The 20,544-nt window shown below is 39.7% G+C and overlaps 2 protein-coding genes and 1 non-coding gene across 4 annotated transcripts; all 3 read right to left on the reverse strand.

The window, feature by feature from the left end:
* Nucleotides 1-2,745: 2,745 nt before the first annotated feature.
* LOC135625306 (pheophytinase, chloroplastic-like) lies at nucleotides 2,746-11,462 on the reverse strand. 2 transcript variants are annotated; one of them, XM_065129946.1, is made up of 7 exons: nucleotides 11,273-11,460; nucleotides 11,103-11,195; nucleotides 10,293-10,431; nucleotides 9,534-9,704; nucleotides 4,018-4,261; nucleotides 3,197-3,288; nucleotides 2,746-3,119 (listed from the first exon to the last, which is right to left on the reverse strand). In XM_065129946.1, exons 1-7 carry the CDS (start codon nucleotides 11,355-11,357, stop codon nucleotides 2,873-2,875), a joined length of 1,071 nt encoding a protein of 356 aa, XP_064986018.1. In that variant the 5' UTR covers nucleotides 11,358-11,460; the 3' UTR covers nucleotides 2,746-2,872. The 2 variants fall into 2 exon arrangements, with proteins under 2 accessions (XP_064986018.1, XP_064986019.1); XM_065129947.1 differs by lacking the exon at nucleotides 9,534-9,704 and having other exon boundaries at nucleotides 11,273-11,462.
* Nucleotides 11,463-12,515: 1,053 nt separating this feature from the next.
* Nucleotides 12,516-12,595, reverse strand: TRNAL-UAG (transfer RNA leucine (anticodon UAG)). Its single transcript has one exon. It is a non-coding gene; the product is annotated as a tRNA-Leu (tRNA).
* A 119-nt stretch (nucleotides 12,596-12,714) lies between these two features.
* On the reverse strand, nucleotides 12,715-16,341 carry LOC103975007 (CASP-like protein 4A2). The gene is made up of 3 exons (XM_009389917.3): nucleotides 15,857-16,341; nucleotides 15,625-15,760; nucleotides 12,715-13,306 (listed from the first exon to the last, which is right to left on the reverse strand). Exons 1-3 carry the CDS (start codon nucleotides 16,261-16,263, stop codon nucleotides 13,115-13,117), a joined length of 735 nt encoding a protein of 244 aa, XP_009388192.2. The 5' UTR covers nucleotides 16,264-16,341; the 3' UTR covers nucleotides 12,715-13,114.
* Between the last annotated feature and the right edge of the window lie 4,203 nt (nucleotides 16,342-20,544).

Consider the following 20,544-nt stretch of genomic DNA (forward strand, 5'->3'; position numbering starts at 1 on the left):
TATCTAGATCGAAGTGTGTTTTATAGATGCAGGATTAACTACGATAACAAGGCATGAAGCAAAATAAAGTCCTAGAGTCCAGAATGTGATTTTGTTGGGAGTTTGAGAGTTCGTCGAAAGTCCGGACGTTCGTCGGAAGTTCTGTCGGAACTAGCGGAGAAGTCTCAACACTTGCTAAAGAAGCTCGTCGAAACTCGCCAAGAAGATCGTCGTGAAGTCTAGGAGCTTGCCGGGAGTCCGCTAGAACATTGCCGAGAGATCATTGGAAGTTCGCCGAAAGATTGCCGGAAGCTCGCCGGAAGAAACCAAGATTTATAGACTTGTTTAGCTTAAGTATGTCTTAGATTCCGTAGTTAACACGTAATTGTGTTTGAAATTGGGCTAACTCAATTATGGGCTAGTTGGGCCCATGTAAGAACCGTGTTGGGCCCAATAAAAAAGTCCAAACAGTGCCCCAAGAGATGACACCATCGTGGCAGTCTCCGAGACTATGTTAGGCGGTGGTACCACCGGTCTGGGTGATGGTATCGCCCAGACACAACCTTTGAGAGGTTATAGGCGGTGGTACCACCAGTCTAGGTGATGGTACCGCCCAATGTCAAGCGATGGAACCGCCTAGACATAGCCTCCGAGAGGCTACAGGCAGTGGTACCACCCAATGTTAGGCGATGGTACCACCAGACTAGGCGATGGTACTGCCCAGTGCAGTGTCAATGTCAGACTGACACTAGGGTGGTGGTACCGCCCAGCACAAGTGGTGGTACCGCTTGGACCCAGGAAACCCATGATGAGATATTTTTAGGCTCCAAGTTTGAATCAACTTGAAACCTATAAATGTCCCTCTCATCCCTAGTTAAAACACACAAGTACGAAGTATTTAAAAGTAAGAAAACGCTGTTGCAATCACTAAAGAAATCTCCTCCTATAGTCTAAGTTTAGAATTATATTTACGAAGAGTGTGTGCTTGTAAGGGTTATCTCCTAAACCCGGTAAAAGGAGAAGAGGGGTGTAAGAAGAATGTTGATCTTCGCCTATTAAAGGAAGATCGATAGTGGATGCCCGTGGCCTCGACGGAAGAGGAATCAGAGTGGATGTAGGCCACGATGACCGAACTATTATAAAATTGGCATGTTCTTCTCTGGTTTGCATTTTTATATTTGAGCAATTTACATTACTGTAAATTGAATCTTTACTTGCCTGCTACATTCACTTCATATACGAACGAGATTTCAAGTTATCTTTCCCCCCCCCGCCCCCCTCTTGCGTAAATCGATAAGGACACCTAACATCCTAAACCGATGAGGACACCATCAAAGAGAAGAGATAAATTCAAATATTATCGCTTCTACCATGATTATAGACATGACAAGGAGGACTGTAATAATTTAAAGGAACAAATCAAAGAACTTATCGATTGAGGACACCTTGAGTGATTTGTCCGGAGACATCGAGAACTTTCTCTCTAACCTAAGGGACTAGTGGAGTGATAATCGATGTCATCGACGAACCTATCTCGAGGGAGATAATTTTTCAAGTCATCAAGCCCTGAGCTATCATTAAGAAACATCCAAAATTAAAAGGTGACAAGAGATAGAGTATCTCGATGATGTTGATTAATACTTAAGTAAAGAAAATCATACTCGACGATATTATATACTTTTAACACTTTTTAAAACCTTCGACTACGTAACGGGAGAGGAGGAACTCATGCTGTTTCCAAAGCCTCCTTAGCATTATCCTTTTTATTATTATTATTATTATTATTATTATTATTATTATTTATAAAAAAAAAATAGATTTTTGAATGTCACACGAATGAATAGTAAAACATGTTCAGGAATATTCGATGGTATTTTAAAGTTTCAGTTGTTCAAAGTATGCAAATACAGCTAATTTTTTACTGTTGAGATCGGAAATTTTGGTGAAACACTGAGTTCTTTCCTAGTCTTCTAATATAATGGCAATATAATGCTCAGATCTGTGCTAGTTAACGAATTTTATCGGTATATATTTCCAGGATAAACATGAAATTAAAAATAAAAATAAAAATGAAAGCATATGGATAAATATCCTGGATTAACAAATTTTCAAGTCTCCAAAGATTTTATATCTACTCTTTTCGTGTTGTGCCAAAATCCACACGCTACTATCTACTAACTTTGACTGCTCATCAAAGTTAGAGAAGAAAGAAATCATATGGTAAAAGAGTAAATAGAACCTGTGCAAACACAAAACTGCATTTTCCTAACCTACAATTTTAATGCACCATTCATTGTTTATATAAACTAAATCACCAAAATATGGAGTGAATAGGTCTTTGACAGATGCAGAATAAATTATTTGCAGATTAAAGAAGCCTTTAAATCCAGATCATTAGAATATCTGAAGGAAGAAGTCGATCTAACGATCTAACTTAAAAAACAAAAGAAACAAAACTCTTGACAGCCAAAACCAATTGCATTCCTTCGAATTCACCCATAGGAGCCTAAAAAAGCTGAGGATCTAACATTGGATGACATCCATACATCACAATTCTTCAGATTCACTTCGGCAGAAGAGGGTTCTCAGATTTGGGCAGGGGAGCATCCAACAGTTAAAGACAACGTAAAGCTCATCAATAAAAGAAAAACAAGAATGCCTACACATCCATGCTCACCGCACCAATTTTCTAGATGAGATGTAAAAGAAATTAAAAAACAACACAACACGATCGGATCAAATCACTGCATCAAACACGATTCCGGATAACTTCTAATCCCTATTGCTTCTCATTTTATTGACTAAATTAGATGTAACCTATATTGTTGAGTTTTTACCCCAACAAAGAATGTATTTGACAAATAATTCACAATACTTGGGTGATGACTTCAAGTTATAATGAGGATAGCCAATTGAGTAGAGCTTCATTCACGAGCTCAGGGACTTCATCATGCGGACAATGCCCAGCCTGCAAATTGACGACGGTGGTGTTTGGATAGAACTCTTTGATTCTAGCTGCCTTGGCAGGCCCAACCCAAGGGTCTAAGTCACCCCATATCAGCAACAATGGGCATGAGAGTTTGCTAAGGACGCTGTTGAGCGTGTACTTGCTTTGGTTTGACATAAATCTCGTCATCAATCTGAGAAACACCATAACGTGGTTTATAATGTCGGTAAAAACTAATGGCGAATAAGTTGTAACTTTCAATTTAAGCACCTGTAATAAACTTCTCCAGCATTTGGATCCTCCGCCGGTTTAGTTATCGATTCCACGAGATAATTGTCCACGTTGGAGGCATTTATATACACCTGTGTCAACAGGGGAAAAAGAACGATATGGTTAGCAAACATTAAAGGCTCAGAAAATTATGAATGTGCATTTATAACATCGAAGCGATACATACTATAACATATTTTACTATACTGCACCCGGTAAAAGCTTTTAATTCATCGTCTACCCAAAAGGACCATTCCTCTGAAGACCACTTAGGATAATCAACAAAGATTGATATCATGAACAACGATGTGGGTCATCGTCCTGAGACTAGAAAGGAATATATCCTCCCGTGATGAAGTATAAGAAAGGAAGATATCCTTCTTTTTACTTCATATATTCAACAACACCATCCAATTGTGGTTTATGTTGATGCATTGCAATCCGATAAGGGATGGCATTTAGATTTATTGCCAAGATCAAAGCAAGTCATGCAGGACTTCTTTGATAGGAGACTGTAGTCAGCTGGAAAGGATAAAATTTCCTAGACATGGAACAGAATCAACCTTGTGTCTATGCTACTAGCCTGGCTGTGACCATAACCTACTTCTTACCCACTCCGAATCTTCATGCTAATCAGAACACATTGAGTGGGCGGCGTCAAAGCAGTCACCCTGTCAAACGAGACCCGCAAGTAACTGAACCGACACTAGAGTGACTATGCAGGATCCCTCTCAAATTTACCTTATACAAGGTCATTTGCTGCATGTCAGTTGAACCAGAAAGTAAAATTTAAGCCAGGAAGTTAACGAGAAATACTGTACACTTTTCAGGACTTTTTCAACACGAGCAGGTTGCTTTGCTTGCCAGAATAGGAACCCCAAGATTATTCTTTGGATGAATTCCTTCAGTGTGTTGAACACAAACTTCTGTAACACCGTCTCTTCTTCATTGTTCTTGGGCTGTTCACTTGGATTTTCAAATTGTCCAGCTGAATTTAGTAAAACAACTCCACGAACATGCTGAGCTGATTCAGCTGCTGTCATCAAAGCTGCAAACCCTCCAAGACTGAAGTGCAATATCTTCCATCAACAGTAAGTTCTTAAATTATGAAGATGTAAAAAACCAAATTTAGCATGAGGCTAGAAAAGCAAGTCATAGACAGGAAGAACACGAAACAATTGAAAAGATCATCAATACACCATAGCCAACAATGTAGTACTACAGCCAACAATAGACTATCACAACAAGCCGTAATGTCCCAACCAATTATAGACTAATAATTATCAGTCCAACCTACAAAACAGTGGCCTCGCAATAGACATGTGTTATAGGGATTAAATTCAAGATATTGCTCCTCATGGATACGTGTATGAAGATCAACAAATGAGTAGTACTCAAAAAAGCTATTAATTGAAATTTACAGTAAAAGAAGCATTGATAAAAGAGATAGCTAGAAAGGGTCATCCATGGCATTAACAGCAAAAGTAAACTATTTTAGACAACTCAAGTGCACTGTCACGGACTTAGCTGGTTTTGCCTAAGTCGTGCGGCACCCTTACGTGTCCGTCCGCAAAGGTCAGCCTCCCCGAAGCCTCCCATTGTCCCTTAGGACCACCAAAAGAGAGAACGGGTTAGAGAGAACGCCTCAATCGGGATCCACAAGCAAACATCTCCGAAAAACACATCATAGACAATGCAAATTACAAACAGACTTTACAAGCTCTGAACAGTTGCACAACAAAGGGTAAAATGGTCCATTGCACGTGTCCACATGACACAACTTTTATTTACATCTCTAAAAAGGCCACCAACCCAATTAAAATGGGACTATTAAGCCTTCGGCTGCCCCTCTACATGTTGTACAAGGTATGAACATACCAAAGGACACGGACATACATAAGCAGTACACCAAACATCCGGTTTCGAAGTTTGTCCGTGACATTCTCCCCCACTTATTCCTTCGACGTCCTCGTCGAAGCCTTTGTGAACACTGCAACTCCTCGCCTTTGCTGAGTCTTCAATCTTCTGCTCCAGCTGCAATGCGCCTCCTGGCTCCCAGCTACTCTCCGCTGCTGTTTTTGAGTAGTCGAACCTTTGATCCGCCATGCTGCTTCAACTCACCAATGACTCTGACTCTGGTGTGGGGTTGGCTGAGTTGTGTTGATCCTTGTTGATTCTTGCGGATCCGCCAGATGAAGGAAAAGACCATCCTTACTGCGCCAGTCTCTCAAAAATTCCTCATGCTGCTTGAACTGGGTGGATGCTTGTTGGAGCTTTAACGAGCATCGTCTCGCAAACTTCTGAAGTTTTGGGTCCTTCCTCCACAAAATCTGTTCATTGACTCTTCTTTCAGTTAGTTGTCACATTCAAGTAGGTTCGCATCACTTCCGCTTTCGATTGGCATTTCGTTGGGAAATGAAGCGGACAATCTACTCTCAGTAGCACTGATCACCGTTGGTGAGGATTTGACAACTATTGTCTTCCATTATCTTCGAAGGGTCTTTAAACTTGTGCAGAGCTCCTCTGCTGGATAAATAAGAGAATTGGGGTACTCGGTTTCGCCCATTCTTTTAAAAGTTGAGAAGGCAAAGGTTACTTGACTTCGCCCGCCTCCTCGAGGTTGTACTTCATGCATCGAGCTGGTTACTGGCCTTCGCCTGCTCTTTGCTCACACTTTTGAAGCACTTGAAGTGTTTGCACTCCTTGCGTTGAGTTAGTTACTGTGATTCACCTTCTCAATGCCATTGAACTTCTGGAATGCAGGAAGTTTTCACTCCAACTTGGAGTAATTCTCAAATAGATGAGGTCGCCTCTGGGATTGTACCGTCTTCTCCATCAACCCTGCCGCCTACTCCACTGAGTAGCAAAGGTACAGCACCGCGTACTGCCTGCTTCGTTCCTTGGTCGTGCACTCTTGCATGACCCGAAGTCCTTCACTTACGGCCATCTTGATGAGAAACTTGTTGACACCGGTCTTACGAAGTTTCTTGGCCTCTGCCCTTCAGCCTTGTCTCGGTACTTGGAGATTGCCTCTGCATGCTCCACCTCCTCGGCCCCTTTCACAACCAAGCGCTCTCCCTCCGTGAGAGCAAGGGATCAATGACTTTCACGGAAGTCCCGCCTCTGCGGTACCATGGCGCTACCATGCCCATGGCCCTACTATCCGTCGCCTCGCATCTGCATCCTTTTTCTTCATGATCAATAGATGTGTCTCCGTGGCACTCCTCTAAGTCCACCTCCATTCTAACTGATGCTTGATTTTGGATAGCTAAGTCCCTCTGGACTCGTCGTCGCTTCCTCGCCCCTTTCGACCCCCTGCTTCAACACCTCTGTGTTCTCCAAGCAGACTGTTTGGTCGATGGAAAGACAGACTGCAACTTCCATGCATGGCTTCTGCCATCACGTTGTAGGGTTTGCACCGATTCTGTTCTCCTTAGCTTCCTTGGTAGCAACGTTCGCTTACTCGACCTTGTCCTCTGGCTTGTCGGGCTCCCTTAAGCGAATATGAGCTCTGGAGCAGTCCAACTCTCCAGCTACTTCGATCATACCTCTGCATGATCAAGTCCCTCCCATGGGACTCACTGGTACTTGCATCCGAACTCTTCCCTTGGTGGAACACAGCCCCCATATGCTGATGACCAAGATTTTCATCCGATGCAAAATTCGATGCACGCACGGAAGACCCGCCTCTGTGGTACTATGGCCTTCACTCCTTGAATCCATAGCCCTTCTTGTCGTCGTGTTATTCACCGAAGTGGAGTTTCCAGTAGCTCCCGATCATACCTCCATATGATCTAGTCCCTCACGGGTCACACTGTCGTGTGTATCGCATTGCCACGAACTGTTCCACCACGATCCGCTGCACCATGTCGCCTCCTGGTGACATCTCTGTTGCATTCTGATCCTTGTGGGATGAACTCGAATTGTGAACCCTCCATGTGTGGCCTCTGCCAATACATCGCAGGGTCTCTTCCACCTTCGATTTTGTTCGCTCCTTTGGCAATCGACCTTCATCCACCCACTCTTGGGTCACACCTAGATGAAGCACCGTTCTAGGACAGTCCGTCGCCTAGTAGCTCCCGAAGTCCACCGACTTTACTGTAGTTTGTGCATCATTGTCTGGATCCTGGGCCTTTGCCCCTACCAGCACAATCTCCGCTGCGCACCGCTTCCTTCATGGCAACTTGAATGGCAACACTGTGGCATATTCTTCAAGAGCATCTGCCTCTGCATCCTCTTGTCCCGTGCTAAGGCCTTCTGAACCCAACTTCGCCTCCACAAATTGAGTCACCTTAGTTCCTCCATCAAATGCTTTTCTGAGATAAGGTACATGTGCCCAGAAGCTCCCTTCGTCTTTGACACCATGCAAGATGAGTCCACTCCGTTAGAATGAAGGACCCATGGAACAACATGATCCTACCGTTGCCTTTGCAAGAGTTCATGCCTTTGACCTATGTCTAAGGAAAGCACTGTGCTTCTGCTCCATGTTCCAACTTCTCTGCTGGCTCCCTTCATGCGGCTTGGGTACTTCGCCAAGTTACACCCAAGTTGCTCCGCTCCTCGTTTTCGCATTGAGTCGATGGTGGTCCTCGTGCCCACCATTCCACGGGTCAGCCCTCCCTTGAGTCTGATCTCCATATCGACTCTAAGTGTGCCTTCATTTGTGTTGCGTTGTGTTGCTCCCCCACTTGATCTCGCAATGCATCCACCAATGCATTCTCTCGAGCGAGATCATGCGACAACTCCTCGCTGCTTGCTCGGTCCATTGAGCTTCGTGGAGTTGTTGTTTGTGAGGTACTCCTCCTCAACATGTGATGTTTGTCTCACATGATTCTCCCTCTGGAGAGCCGAGACTTATCCCTCCTGGATAACTGTCCCGTTGGAGCAACATCTCTCTTCGTTTCGGAGACCACCATCCCCTTGGACTACTCTGATCTGCTGAACAAACTGTGCATTGTTCTGCCCCCTGCAAACACGCTTGCTAGATTGCGCCTCCACGTCAATACAGTCCCCGCTGCACCCCTCAAGGCCTAGCAACATGCTGAACTCGTTGCACACTTCAGCCTCTTACGGATGTATCCTTCACATGACGAAGAGAAAGTTTCAATGCTCCTTGGCGTCGAGTTTCGGTCGCCTTGGGATGGCCACGAACAGTTCGTCGTCCGCATACAAGCCCATGCATGAGTACCGAATTCTTCGAGTTAGCAATTCCCCTCACCTCTGTGAGCTTTGCAAAACTCTTTCGATCGCTGAGCAACTCATTCCACCTTGCCTGGTCTCATCCTTTGCCAAGCGCCTCGCTTGCCTTGAGCACCATCAAGTATAGTTGTCAACGTTGAGCTGTAGCTCAAACTCAGCCATCCCAACCTTTGTGTGCTCCGCATTCTTCCAAGCTTGTCTGTTCTCGTGGTGCCTCTTGCGCGAAGGGTTGGCCATTCCTCTGAATGCCAATCCCAGATGCCCGCTCCTCGGAGCGACTCCTTTCCCTACATCTCCATGCTCGTTTTCCCCCAAACGGTCGCGCGTGTGCTGACTGCCCTCAACGCAGCCCCGCTAGGTCCCCCACGTTTGCATGCTAAGTGTTTCTATGAGTGCTTGTCCCGCTCTGATACCATCTGCCACGGACTTAGCTGGTTTTGCCTAAGTCGTGCGGCACCCTTGCGTATCCGTCCGCAAAGGTCAGCCTCCCCGAAGCCTCCCATTGTCCCTTAGGACCACCAAAAGAGAGAACGGGTTAGAGAGAACGCCTCAATCGGGATCCACAAGCAAACATCTCCGAAAAACACTTCATAGACAATGCAAATTACAAACAGACTTTACAAGCTCTGAACAGTTGCACAACAAAGGGTAAAATGGTCCATTACAGATCGAAAATCCCTCGCACGTGTCCACATGACACAACTTTTATTTACATGCCTAAAGAGGCCACCAACCCAATTAAAATGGGACTATTAAGCCTTCGGCTGCTCCTCCACATGCTGTACAAGGTATGAACATACCAAAAGACACGGACATACATAAGCAGTACACCAAACATCCGGTTTCGAAGTTTGTCCGTGACAGCACGGCACTATGAACAAAAATTAAATGCTGAAGAGATGATTAAACTATTGCAGTTCAAAAATGTTTTGCAGCTCCGGAACCACTAGTTACCTTGGTAGTCCCTACGCATCATACTCACTTCTACTGATGTATTATCCAATGTAAAAGAAAGCAAAAAGGTTGACAGTTATTGAACGAGGATCGGTAATGTTATACAGCACCTAGATGATGACCCACTTTTAGGGTCAGATCATCATTTAGCAAAAGTCTTGACTAGTTTTTAACATTGTATTACCTGTTTCCAACCAAGATTGCAGGTTCTTTTACTATTTCTTTGAGGAAATCAGACACTTGGTCCTTCCAAACTGTTGCATCATACTCGATAATAGCTTTCTCGCTCCATCCAAAGCCTAGCAAATCTAGAGCATAGACCTTATACTTCTTTGTCAATTCAGGTATGTTGTATCTGCATAAACAGTACAATCAGCATCAACAACAAACACGATAAAACTTAACATGATATGGCAGTACACCATAAATCAAAAGTTTTGCCAGAATGGACAAAGGGTACTTGAATTTGGATTAATGTCCATGGAGTCTAAAATGCATGCATTTAGTCTCTGAGTCATGATAACCAAAATGCAATATGGATTTCTGGCCGAGTATAAGTAGGTGGCTTATGTGTAATATGTCGAATCAGATATGGGAAGAAAAAGAATATACATTTATAATCCATTTTACAATTCTTGTAGATGGCAACCTGGTGTAGCTTTTAAGTTTTATGTTGTGAAATACATATATATTATATTTCCGCCCAATCAGCAATTGGTCAGAACTGTGACTAATAGTAACAATAGTATTGCAACCATCAAGCTTCTACATTTACAGTGAGAAATTTCAGTGCAGATGTCATATTAGCTCAGATCATCAATCTATGTCTGGACAAAACAATGAAATTTCTAGATATCAATGGGTGTGATGTAAAACCAGGCACTTGTTATCGGTCAGTAGAAAACATAAATTCTCATCAGAAAGAGAGGAAGAAAAGGCTAACCTCCAATGAAATGCAGAAGCACCAAATCCATGTATAAGAACAACTGGGCGCCCCATTCCTTGTTCTACATAATGTATCTTGCGTCCCTTCCATGTCCAGAAGTTATAGCCATTGGATCTGAAAGGTAACCTATCCATTCCTGGAATATGAAGAAATCCATCAAATAAGGATTTCTACACATCTGATATCACCCATGATAGAATGAATTCCATATGATAAACCACAAGGGGCATCTAAAATCAGTAAAATTTACAAAGGTCCATTCAGAATATTTTAGTGCATAGTAAGAGCTCCTTGGTAGTACCCAGTTAGAAGCATCTTTTGAGTAGAATATCCAGTGAAAACACCAAAAGGGAAATAAATTCGTTCATGATAATGAACAATAGATCGTAACTTGTTGTATCGAAACATGTCAACCACTATTTACAAAATCCTACACACGATGCAGAGAATCCCTAAAACAAAGATCTTCTCAAAAGACTATGATTTGAACGCCTTTTGGCATCATCATTGACTCACGTCTCAAAATCCAGTATTTTCTCTTTTGGAAAAGAAGATTCCTGATCACCTCTACCGAAGATGGTTCAAGGAAAGCTAATAAAGGCAGCAGTATCGCCACCAATAAGGTAAATAGGGAGAGACCTTGAACAAGGTCAGCAGTCAAAAGGAGAATCGATACTTCGGCGACAATTACTTGCGTCCAGCACGAGAGAAAAGGTGGAGAACAATATAACGTGTAACGAGCTACAGAAGGTAAGAGTCGAGAGTAGACACGCAGCATCGTCACCAATAAGGTAAATAGGGAGAGACCTTGAACAGGGTCAGCAGTCAACAAGGAACAGCAAACGGAGAATGCGATTCCTCCGGATACGAAATTTCTTCTCATCATCCTGCATTTACTACCTGTCAATAGGAGAATCGACGACTTAGTCGAAACGAAAGGTATAAAGACCAAACGAAAACGAGAATCGATGCCGAACCATCAAGACGAATCCTGCTAGAGACGAGACCGAACTTGGGGAAATCTCTTACAGATGACGCCGAGGTTGCGAAGGTAGCAGACATCGGCAAACCAGATTGACATAAAAGAAGGAAACCTAATCCCTAGGAATCACGAATTGGCGACAAATGTGAACTACAAGTAAAGGGAAGCATTGGCTATCGGGTGTTTGATGCGTGGCTACATGTAAGCCGATGGGGGGGGATTTAGATTTACCGGATGTCGAGAGTCCAAAATTCCAGTGAAGTGTTTTGTAATGGAGTGAAACGAACGGTAGAGATCGATCGATCGTTTTGTTATCATATACATCAACGGTGATGGTGCTTCTGCACAGGTAGAAGATGCTCCCCAGCCAAGATTAGGCTAAAGAGAATGACTTACATGGAAGATGTTCAAGTTTCCAAGGAAAGCATGTGAGACTCCTTCATTACCCTACCAAACTTTGGTCCAAGAAAACCATATTCTGATTCCTTTCTCCGGGCAGCTTCAGCTCCTATAAGTCTGGGCAGCTCAACACATTCCATAAGCGGATTCTGGGAGGTCCGTTCGGAGAAGAGAGTAAAATGCCCAACGTTACACAGCCAATCTCCCAGGCTCCTTCCCATTACGGTTCCAAAGGATCCTTCGGCCCGGTCTTCGTCGTTCTCGCGGCGATCATCGTGCTTGCAGTCGTCGCGTACGTGATCGGACGACTCTGCAATCGCCGTGTCTCTCGGTCAGAAGCGAAGCATAGGCATCGTTCTCAGTCCGCCAGAGGTGACGACGTAGAGAATCCGCTCGGCTTCACTGATCCCACCATGGCAGCTGCTAGAACAAAGGAAGGCAAAGGCAGTGCTGCCACCACGCGGCATGCAGGAGAACGTTCTGCAGGTGCGTCGTGAACCGGCACTGGTTTGACCTCTCGAGCCTTGGCGAGAACATGCGTTCGCATCCGATGATATGGGTTCGACATTGTTGTGGAATAAAGAAGCATCGTCGACTGGATCCTTTATGGCATCATAGGATTTCTGGTTGATTGTGATTACGTAGGGAGCTGTAAAAACATGTGTTGCAGTATATTGACAATAGTAATTGTTCCCTATATATTAGCTACTACTGCAAGAGCTGTTTGATAATAGTAACAAATCTGGCATATATGTAGTTTATAAATATTACGAGAAAAAATTAGAAAAATTATAATGTAAAATACGAAACTCGTTTGATTAAAATATGATAATAATAATTGACAGCTGTGGGATTTGAACCCACGCCCTTTCGGACCAGAGCCTAAATCTGGCGCCTTAGACCACTCGGCCAAACTGTCGCATGGTGGATGTTTGTCAGTTGTAATATTTATTGTATCAAAGCTAACCACCTCCACATCAGTTAATTTTTAAATTTTAGGTAAACAAAATGAGCCAAAACCTTCATTTGTGCAATTAATTGAATTCTTCTAAACTACTGAGATTTCTTGAATTAGAAAACGAAAACATTTTTACACGAGAAAATGTTTTCTTAAGAGGCATTACCATACGAGACATTTCTCCATCGCTCATCTTTTCTAGACACATTTAACAGAGATATCTGCCCATATATATGTGATACAGTTTTAGGAACTGAGCTCTGGTCGATCATATATTATACATAGACTAACTTTCAGATTGTCTATGAAAGTAGTCAAATGAGCTCCAGAAAAGCACAGAGATCAGTCATTCTGGCCACGCCACACAATTTGTTGACAGCAACACAATTTTTAGCACTCACTCTGTCACAATCCTAAGCAGAAAGGCACAACTACGTAGCATTACAACTTGTGCGTCCGTTTGGTGCTCCCCAGAGAAGGTTACAGGCTTGGGCGGAAGAGATAATATGCAGAGATGAGAGCACTGAGGGCGAAAGCAAGGAAAGCCAGGAACGATACAGCTACAGAACCAGTAGCCATGTCGGGAAAGGGATCTCTTCCCCAGTTGGACACCCAGTCTCCAGTGCGAGCAGTGGCCGAAGATGACGATGAAATTAAGAGATAAGCCAATATCTATAATCAGAAAAGAGAAACAACTCATGCAATTATCAATCTGCTCTTGTAAATACAACTATTTTGGTCAGGTTGTAACTTGACAGAAGTCGTAAGTCTAGGAAGAACAGAGCTACTCTAAAAAATAATTATATTTTAGGAACATGCAACTGCAGCACAAGAAAAGGAAGAAGAAAATTTGCAAATGCAAATTTACACGATAGTCCTTTGCAAAAAAAAAAAAAGCCTGATAGTATGTTTACCAGCAAACAAATCAATTACAGTGAGACAGAAATTTTCTTAGATTAGTGTAATTATTTATTTTAAAGTTTCGTGCTCAAATTGGTTAAATTCTTATTCTGTTGTACCATGTCAGATTACGAGTAAGCACAAAATTAGAGAGCTGCAAAAGTTTTGTTATACCTTTGTTTAGTCATTTCTCCTTCAATTATTGATCAAAGTATTGTCGATGGTTTGTGATCATAAGAGCAGGTTGTATTAGAAGTTAGTAAATGAAAGCTATAGATGAGACACTGCCTTATATACATTTTCAAAAAACAATTCAAAAAGACAATAATAAGTTACTTAACTATTAGGTTTTAGTTATCACTGAGATTTGTTGAAGGTGATTGTATTATCAACGCAAGTAATAAAACCCAATTTAGTCTTCCTTTCTTTCTCCTGCACTTGTAATTTGTATTGACCAATTTTTCTATCAGGCACCATTTTGGGGGGCAAGAACATAAATGGTGCATTCCTGATCTTATTATCTACACTTTATCCTTTATGCCAAACATTTTTTATACTAAATATGCTCATCTAGTTCTATCCCTTCCAAAGATCCATCTCAATGTTCTCATCTGGCATGTTCAAGCGACTAATATTCTAATTAGAGAACCAAGAGCATCAGAACTGACATAAACTATTTTTCTCTAATACAAAGATTGCTTAACAAACATTCAGCACCACCCAATGCCCATCTTCAAATTCTAACCTTACCGGATGACAAATACCTTTTTCAACATCTTACTCTTGTAACACACTAGAAACAATGAAGTCAATGTTTTTTCAAAGAGATTATTCATCTTCTACTTAAACTGCAAATGAAATCAATGTTTCTCTTTTCATTATTTAGAATGGTGTCCTCAAAAGATAGCATACACAACAGAGCTTGATCTCAAATGACTGACAAATCACAATCACTATGACTGCACGTCTGTGTCAAATTGACTCTTGCCCTTGTGCAAATGCTCTAATAATTCAGAGAACACACCAAGAAGTTCCTTGCATTTACAATTAATCTTTGAACACGTTTAAAACACCAATAACTGAATTTCCTTGTCATATGCTTGATATCTATCTTTTCTTTATGGGTACAATCATTGTAATGCTACTAGACATCTATCTCAAATTTCCCATGCACTATATCTGGCTGCTTAACATCCCATCCATAAAGAATATGGCAGTATAATTGTCTTACAAAATTTCCCCCCTAATTTAGAGATACAATACAATCATAAACCACTCCAGCTGCTCCTATCCATTTTATTCTAGTTTTTCTTTAACATATCTTATGCAATTTTTCCATCTACTAAAACACTGAAAACCATGATATCAATTATCTGTACACCTTCCAGATCAACTCTACATTCAATTCCATCATGTCATTGAAATTAAATAAAATACATTTGGTCTTAATCTTACTTTATTTTTGTATTGTATTTGTATCTATCTCCGATTATAGTTTACTTTCATTAGTTAGAATAGTGTCATCAATAAGCAGACTAGATCATGTAACTTAAGTCTCAAACGAATCTGATAATCTATTTGTTCACTGTGACTGGACATAAGCATGGACTTAATTATGACATTGCCGCAATGCCATAATGGTTCAGTAATCAATTGTCTTTCCTCATTTATCTCGTAAGTAGTAATTTATAACAAATATCTTTGGATTCAATAACAAACCTATTGAAAATCTCCTTATTTTCTAAAACAATTCACATTAGATCTCTAGGAAATCCATGGTATGCATTTTCCTAATTCAAACAAAATCATCTAGATTACTTTTTCTGAACATTTCTTTAATTAATTGTTAACCTATTGCTTCCATGGTTAATCTTCCTAGAATCACCAGAAATTATTAACAAGATCCATTTTATGTGCCATGAAGAGTTCATAATCTTAAAACCGAACGAAAAACAATTTGCTCATTAAGCCATCCTAGAAGTCAAATGGGACTAAACAGGAACGACTAGGCATGCTTCCGACTGCATTACGAAGAGCTTGATATTCGAAACAACTTCTGTCTAAATTGAGAATAATCCCAGTTCGAATACCTGATCCATAGCGAAGTCCAAGTAGTCTCCCATGGGACGACGTATAATGTGCTTCTCCGTCATCATGTAGTGGGCCTGTGCATACAGCTGAAATCCTGAGTACACGAACCCGATCACGTTCACGGAGACGCAATACCTGGACCGATCACGGCACATGATCATCAAAGCTAAAATCGCTACGCCTTAACCAGAATCCCGGCAACCAAAGGAGAAATCCTGGGCGGAACCATACCGGAATTGCTTGTAGCGGTTGTAGGAGTCGAGAGCCCAACCCTTGTCTCTATCGGCAGCCAGGACGGAGAAGGCGACGAGGCATAGCGCCGCCGCGGCAAGCCGGGCGCCCACCGCCGTCCGCCGCACCACTTCCTCGCGGCGGTCCCGGTGCAGGATCCCCGACACGACTCGCGACCCAGCTGGCTCCGGTTCCCTCTGCCCGCTCCACGAGTGCCACCCGCTGGGGGCGGAGTTAGGCGGGGCGGGGCTCGCCTCCGCCATCGCCACCACCACAGAAAGATCGTTCCGGCCGAACACGGCGGACGACGGGGGCGAGGTGGCGTGGTCCGGGATGCTGTTGAGAGGACTCGGAGGGAGGGAGCCATCCGCCTTGCGGAGCGGCGATCGACTGGACTCGGTCGCCATGGGGTTTCTGGGGCTGAGGCCAAATGCCTTTCTGGTTAATCCCACTACATTATAATTTCTTTGGCTGCAGGAAAAGGGCGGTGGCGGAGGGGGACCACCAGAAAAGAAAAGACACGAAGGGCAAAAAGAAGAAAAGAAAAAGACTTTTAGTCGCACCGCCACCGTTTATTACTGATGCAACTTTATAGAATACTCGCTATAAGATTAGGCAACTTCGTACGTGGGAGAACATACGGCGTGGGTCCTGACATCTGTTCACTTTGGGTATCCCGGTTCGACAGACCGTTGGCCCCGTGTAGATAGGCCCATGGTACAAACGGGTAACGGGCCAATTGGTCCTAAGGCATGATTTGCTCGGACTACGTTACTTCCCTGACGTGTATATATTTCTTATCACCCCTTCCGAGAACCGTCCTTGACGTCATGAATCATCCCTCGTCAAACACCAAACTATCCCATGGAAATCACTTCGCTGTTGAAAGTAACGACAAAAGGTGTGTGAGTTCTATCTATGGAGATGCATTATAAAAGTTACCTCTCACATTATAACCACAACTATCACATCTCAGCTTTGTAAAAAAAATCAATTATTATTTTTTTAATTTTTAAACTTAAATTGATACTAAATATTCTTTAACTAGAAAAAAAAAATCTTCTTGGTGAGGTATAAGTGATCAAAAAAAAAATCTTTCTCTTCCAAGCTTAAGATCTATTAGAATTAATATATTATTTTAAAAATAAATATGTGATGAAAATATATCAATACTAATCATATAAGTCGATAATAATTTTAAAAAATTATAAAAATAATTTTTAATACTCATAATATATATTACTAATTTAATATTAAATGATAATGTATAAATTTATTATAAAACTTATATATCAAAAAGATAAAAATAAATTTTAAACGATAAATAAAATCATGTATCATTTACATACAACACATTTCGATGGCATACATATAATAAAGACATAGATCATACTCGATGATATGCTCTTCTAATAATATATGAAGAGATATACTCTCAACAGCAAATGAAGTAGTATCTCTCACCTAGCGAACAATGAATGAAGTGATATATGATAATAATCATATTAATATCATCCAATTTAATTTTAAAAATAAAAAAATAATAAATATATTTAAAAAATAATATATTTAGATAAAATCTTTTAATATCATAAAATCATAAAGATATAAGATATAAATACACCTTAAAAAATGAGAACCGTAATTAGAATAGTCCAAATGAGTTAAACCAAACTCAATTCAATTATGACCTAATTAAACCCATCTTAAATCCTTAGTTTAGATCACTATACATTGGCCTAATTTTGATTCAATTGATTTTAATAAAATCAAGTTGGTATAGAATCATCTTGCATCGATTTGAATCATCAAATATATATCATTCAATAAAAGAAGAGAATATTAGACTACGATGCATAGTGCTTATCCAGATGGAATCGATCCACCTAAGCCTTAGACTAATCATAGTGCTCGCACATGTGTATCATGATAGCTAGTTAAGCTGAGATATAACATGCTAGATAATAGGGTGATAATTTGTATAGCCCTAATCACATAACTGAGCAAGCCTAACTTAACGGGCAAAGTTGAGCTTTACTCATAAGTTGAGCTAAGCTAAGTTGAGCTAAGCTGTACTAGGACATGCTTTGCTCACAGGTTTAATTGTGCATATATATATGGGTTGAGTTATGCTTAATCACATAAGCTAAGTTATATTGGCTACATACTCTAGGTTATACTTGGTCACATGGGCTGAGTTGTATTTGGCTATATGAGTTATACCGTACTTAACTATATGCATTGGGCAATATATAACTGTATGGGATGAGTCGTGCTTAACCACATGAGTGAGATCATACTTGACAATATGAGCTGACATACCTGACCACATGAACTGAATTATTTTTAATCATATGGGTTGGATCATACTTTACAATATAGGCTATATCATACATAGTCATATGGCCTAGATGATTTCTAATTATATGGGTTAGATCATATATATAACCATATATATTACATCATAATTGATCACATGAGCTGAGTTATACTTTATTACATGAGTTGAGTTATGCTTACCCACATGGGTTTAACTATACTTAATCATATGGGCTGGGTTATGCTAACCACGTATACTAGGTCATACTTAACTATATGGAATAAATTATGCTTGACCACATAAACTAGTTTGGCAAATCAACTTAACTCGGTCCGACTTCATTTAATCCCTATTATTAAATTAGATTTTATTATTTTTGAATTATTTTAAACAAATATTATAAAAATAATAATTTGGCTTAAATCTATTCTTTTTCATGAATTAACTAATTTAGATTCATGATTTTAAATTTAAAACTAATTAAATCATATAAATTCATACATAATTTCTTGAAATATAAATATATAAGTAATAAGTTAGAACTATTATTAAACCAATTAATCATTCTAACATAATATTTTTTAAATATTATTATTTATTAATTATAAAGTTTTACGATTAAAATTTTATTATACATCATACAAAGTATAATAATTTAAATATTAAATATTTTAAAATATGAATAAAAGTTGATAAAAAATAATAAAAAAATCTTAAAATGTTCCTTTCCTCAATCCTCCTAATTAAGAATGAGAGAGGAGGAGCCCCTTTATGAATGAGCGAGGGGGAGCACCTTTACGTAGGAGAAGATAACTCTATCTCAAAAGTTAAGTAATAATTTAATTTTTATTTTTAATTTATTTTTATTTTAGTATCATATATAAAAATAGAATTATAATATTTATTTCTTGTGATTAATACATAAAAAATAAAATTTAAAAATAATTACCTCCCAAAAATCACATCACTAGGTAGGAAATAAATCAACAAATAATTTCATTGATTGATCGACTAAAATCCTAACTTGTTCTTAAGAAAATAAATTTTAATATTTTTTTAACATGATTAAGAAAATTAATTTTAATAATTGTCTTATCCATACTACAAGAAAGTTAATAATTCAAATAAAGATAACGAATTAATGGTAACTTGAGAAAGGAAAAATCTTCTATGATTACAACAACCTTCGACCTATGCTCCTATTCAAAAATAGAAGAAGATTCTTATTAATTTGTACATCGCAGGAGAGCCTCTCGAGAAACTTTCATTGTCATTTTCCATCTTATAGGAAGTCATTCACTCACAGAAGAATCGTCTCATGGTCAATAATTTCGATAAACAAAAAATGGAATCTGGTTGACTTTGCCCCGTCTAACTTTTTGCTATATCAATAAAGAAAATTTGTTGTATTATAGTTATAATTATTCCAGTAATCTGTGTTTTCCTCATCTACACAAACACATATGTATGAAAATAATTTTGTGGTATTTGAGTGACGCTCAAAATAGTAAAAAAAAAGAAAAAAAAAAAGAGAAAGCTGAGAAGCATATTTTGCTTAATCATCGTTTATTCGTACATAAACTTGTTATTACTTTCCTTATCATCGAGGACAAGGATTATATACATCAACCAGTACGACAGGATAGAAGCTCATAATATGCATATGAAAATGACATTCCTCCTAATATAAAGATTTGTTTGGATATGACATGTATTTTGTTTGGTATATTTTAAGTTAAATTACCCTACATAGAGATTCGTTCAGAGTCCATTATGTTTATGTTAGTAAAAAAATACGTGACAAATATATTTATTTATTTATATTTTTTGAGATCCAACTTTTTTATAATTAGGTAGACGATTAATGATTTATGGGATCATTTCGCTATCAAAAGCTTAGAATAATTAATTTTTAATTAATATTATATAATCGATCTCGTAAGATTAAGTCGATATTCTCGTCAATACCATATTACCAATATCACAAGACAGTATCTCGTAATATGTTAATTAAATGAAAGTGAGGTGTTATGTGATAATAGTGTGCCGACCATTAACAGGAATAATTTATGGAATTTCTCCTGTACATTTTATTATATTTACAAGTACTCTTTAGTTGATATCAATTCAAATACAAATTCTCTCATATAACATTCTCTCTTATATATTCTCTAAATGGACTACAAAATAGAATTTAGGCAAAAAAAATACAAACGTATATGACGTGAGCTTCAACAGTTAATATTAATAAAATCAATTAATATATAAAATGCGATGAGTTTCTATAAATCATCACGTGTCCATTTAGAGAAACCACAGCAGACACGCTTTACATACACGTAAAGAGGTGGCGTCCTTTTACGCGTGC

The sequence above is a fragment of the Musa acuminata genome, chromosome BXJ2-10 (genome assembly GCF_036884655.1).
Source record: "Musa acuminata AAA Group cultivar baxijiao chromosome BXJ2-10, Cavendish_Baxijiao_AAA, whole genome shotgun sequence".
NCBI lineage: Eukaryota > Viridiplantae > Streptophyta > Magnoliopsida > Zingiberales > Musaceae > Musa > Musa acuminata.

What these genes read in the sequence shown, in the direction of transcription:
- LOC135625306 (XM_065129946.1), bottom strand. Translation starts at nt 11,357, where the DNA reads ATGTCTGCTACCTTCGCAACCTCGGCGTCATCTGTAAGAGATTTCCCC. An exon ending in GCTTCTGCATTTCATTGGAG is followed by an intron (nt 9,705 to 10,292) that starts GTTAGCCTTTTC and finishes CTGTTTATGCAG; the next exon opens with ATACAACATACCTGAATTGA. An exon ending in GCAATCTTGGTTGGAAACAG is followed by an intron (nt 4,262 to 9,533) that starts GTAATACAATGT and finishes ATTGCACTTCAG; the next exon opens with TCTTGGAGGGTTTGCAGCTT.
- LOC103975007 (XM_009389917.3), bottom strand. Translation starts at nt 16,263, where the DNA reads ATGGCGACCGAGTCCAGTCGATCGCCGCTCCGCAAGGCGGATGGCTCC. An exon ending in AACCGCTACAAGCAATTCCG is followed by an intron (nt 15,761 to 15,856) that starts GTATGGTTCCGC and finishes TGATCGGTCCAG; the next exon opens with GTATTGCGTCTCCGTGAACG. An exon ending in TGGACTTCGCTATGGATCAG is followed by an intron (nt 13,307 to 15,624) that starts GTATTCGAACTG and finishes TTCTGATTATAG; the next exon opens with ATATTGGCTTATCTCTTAAT.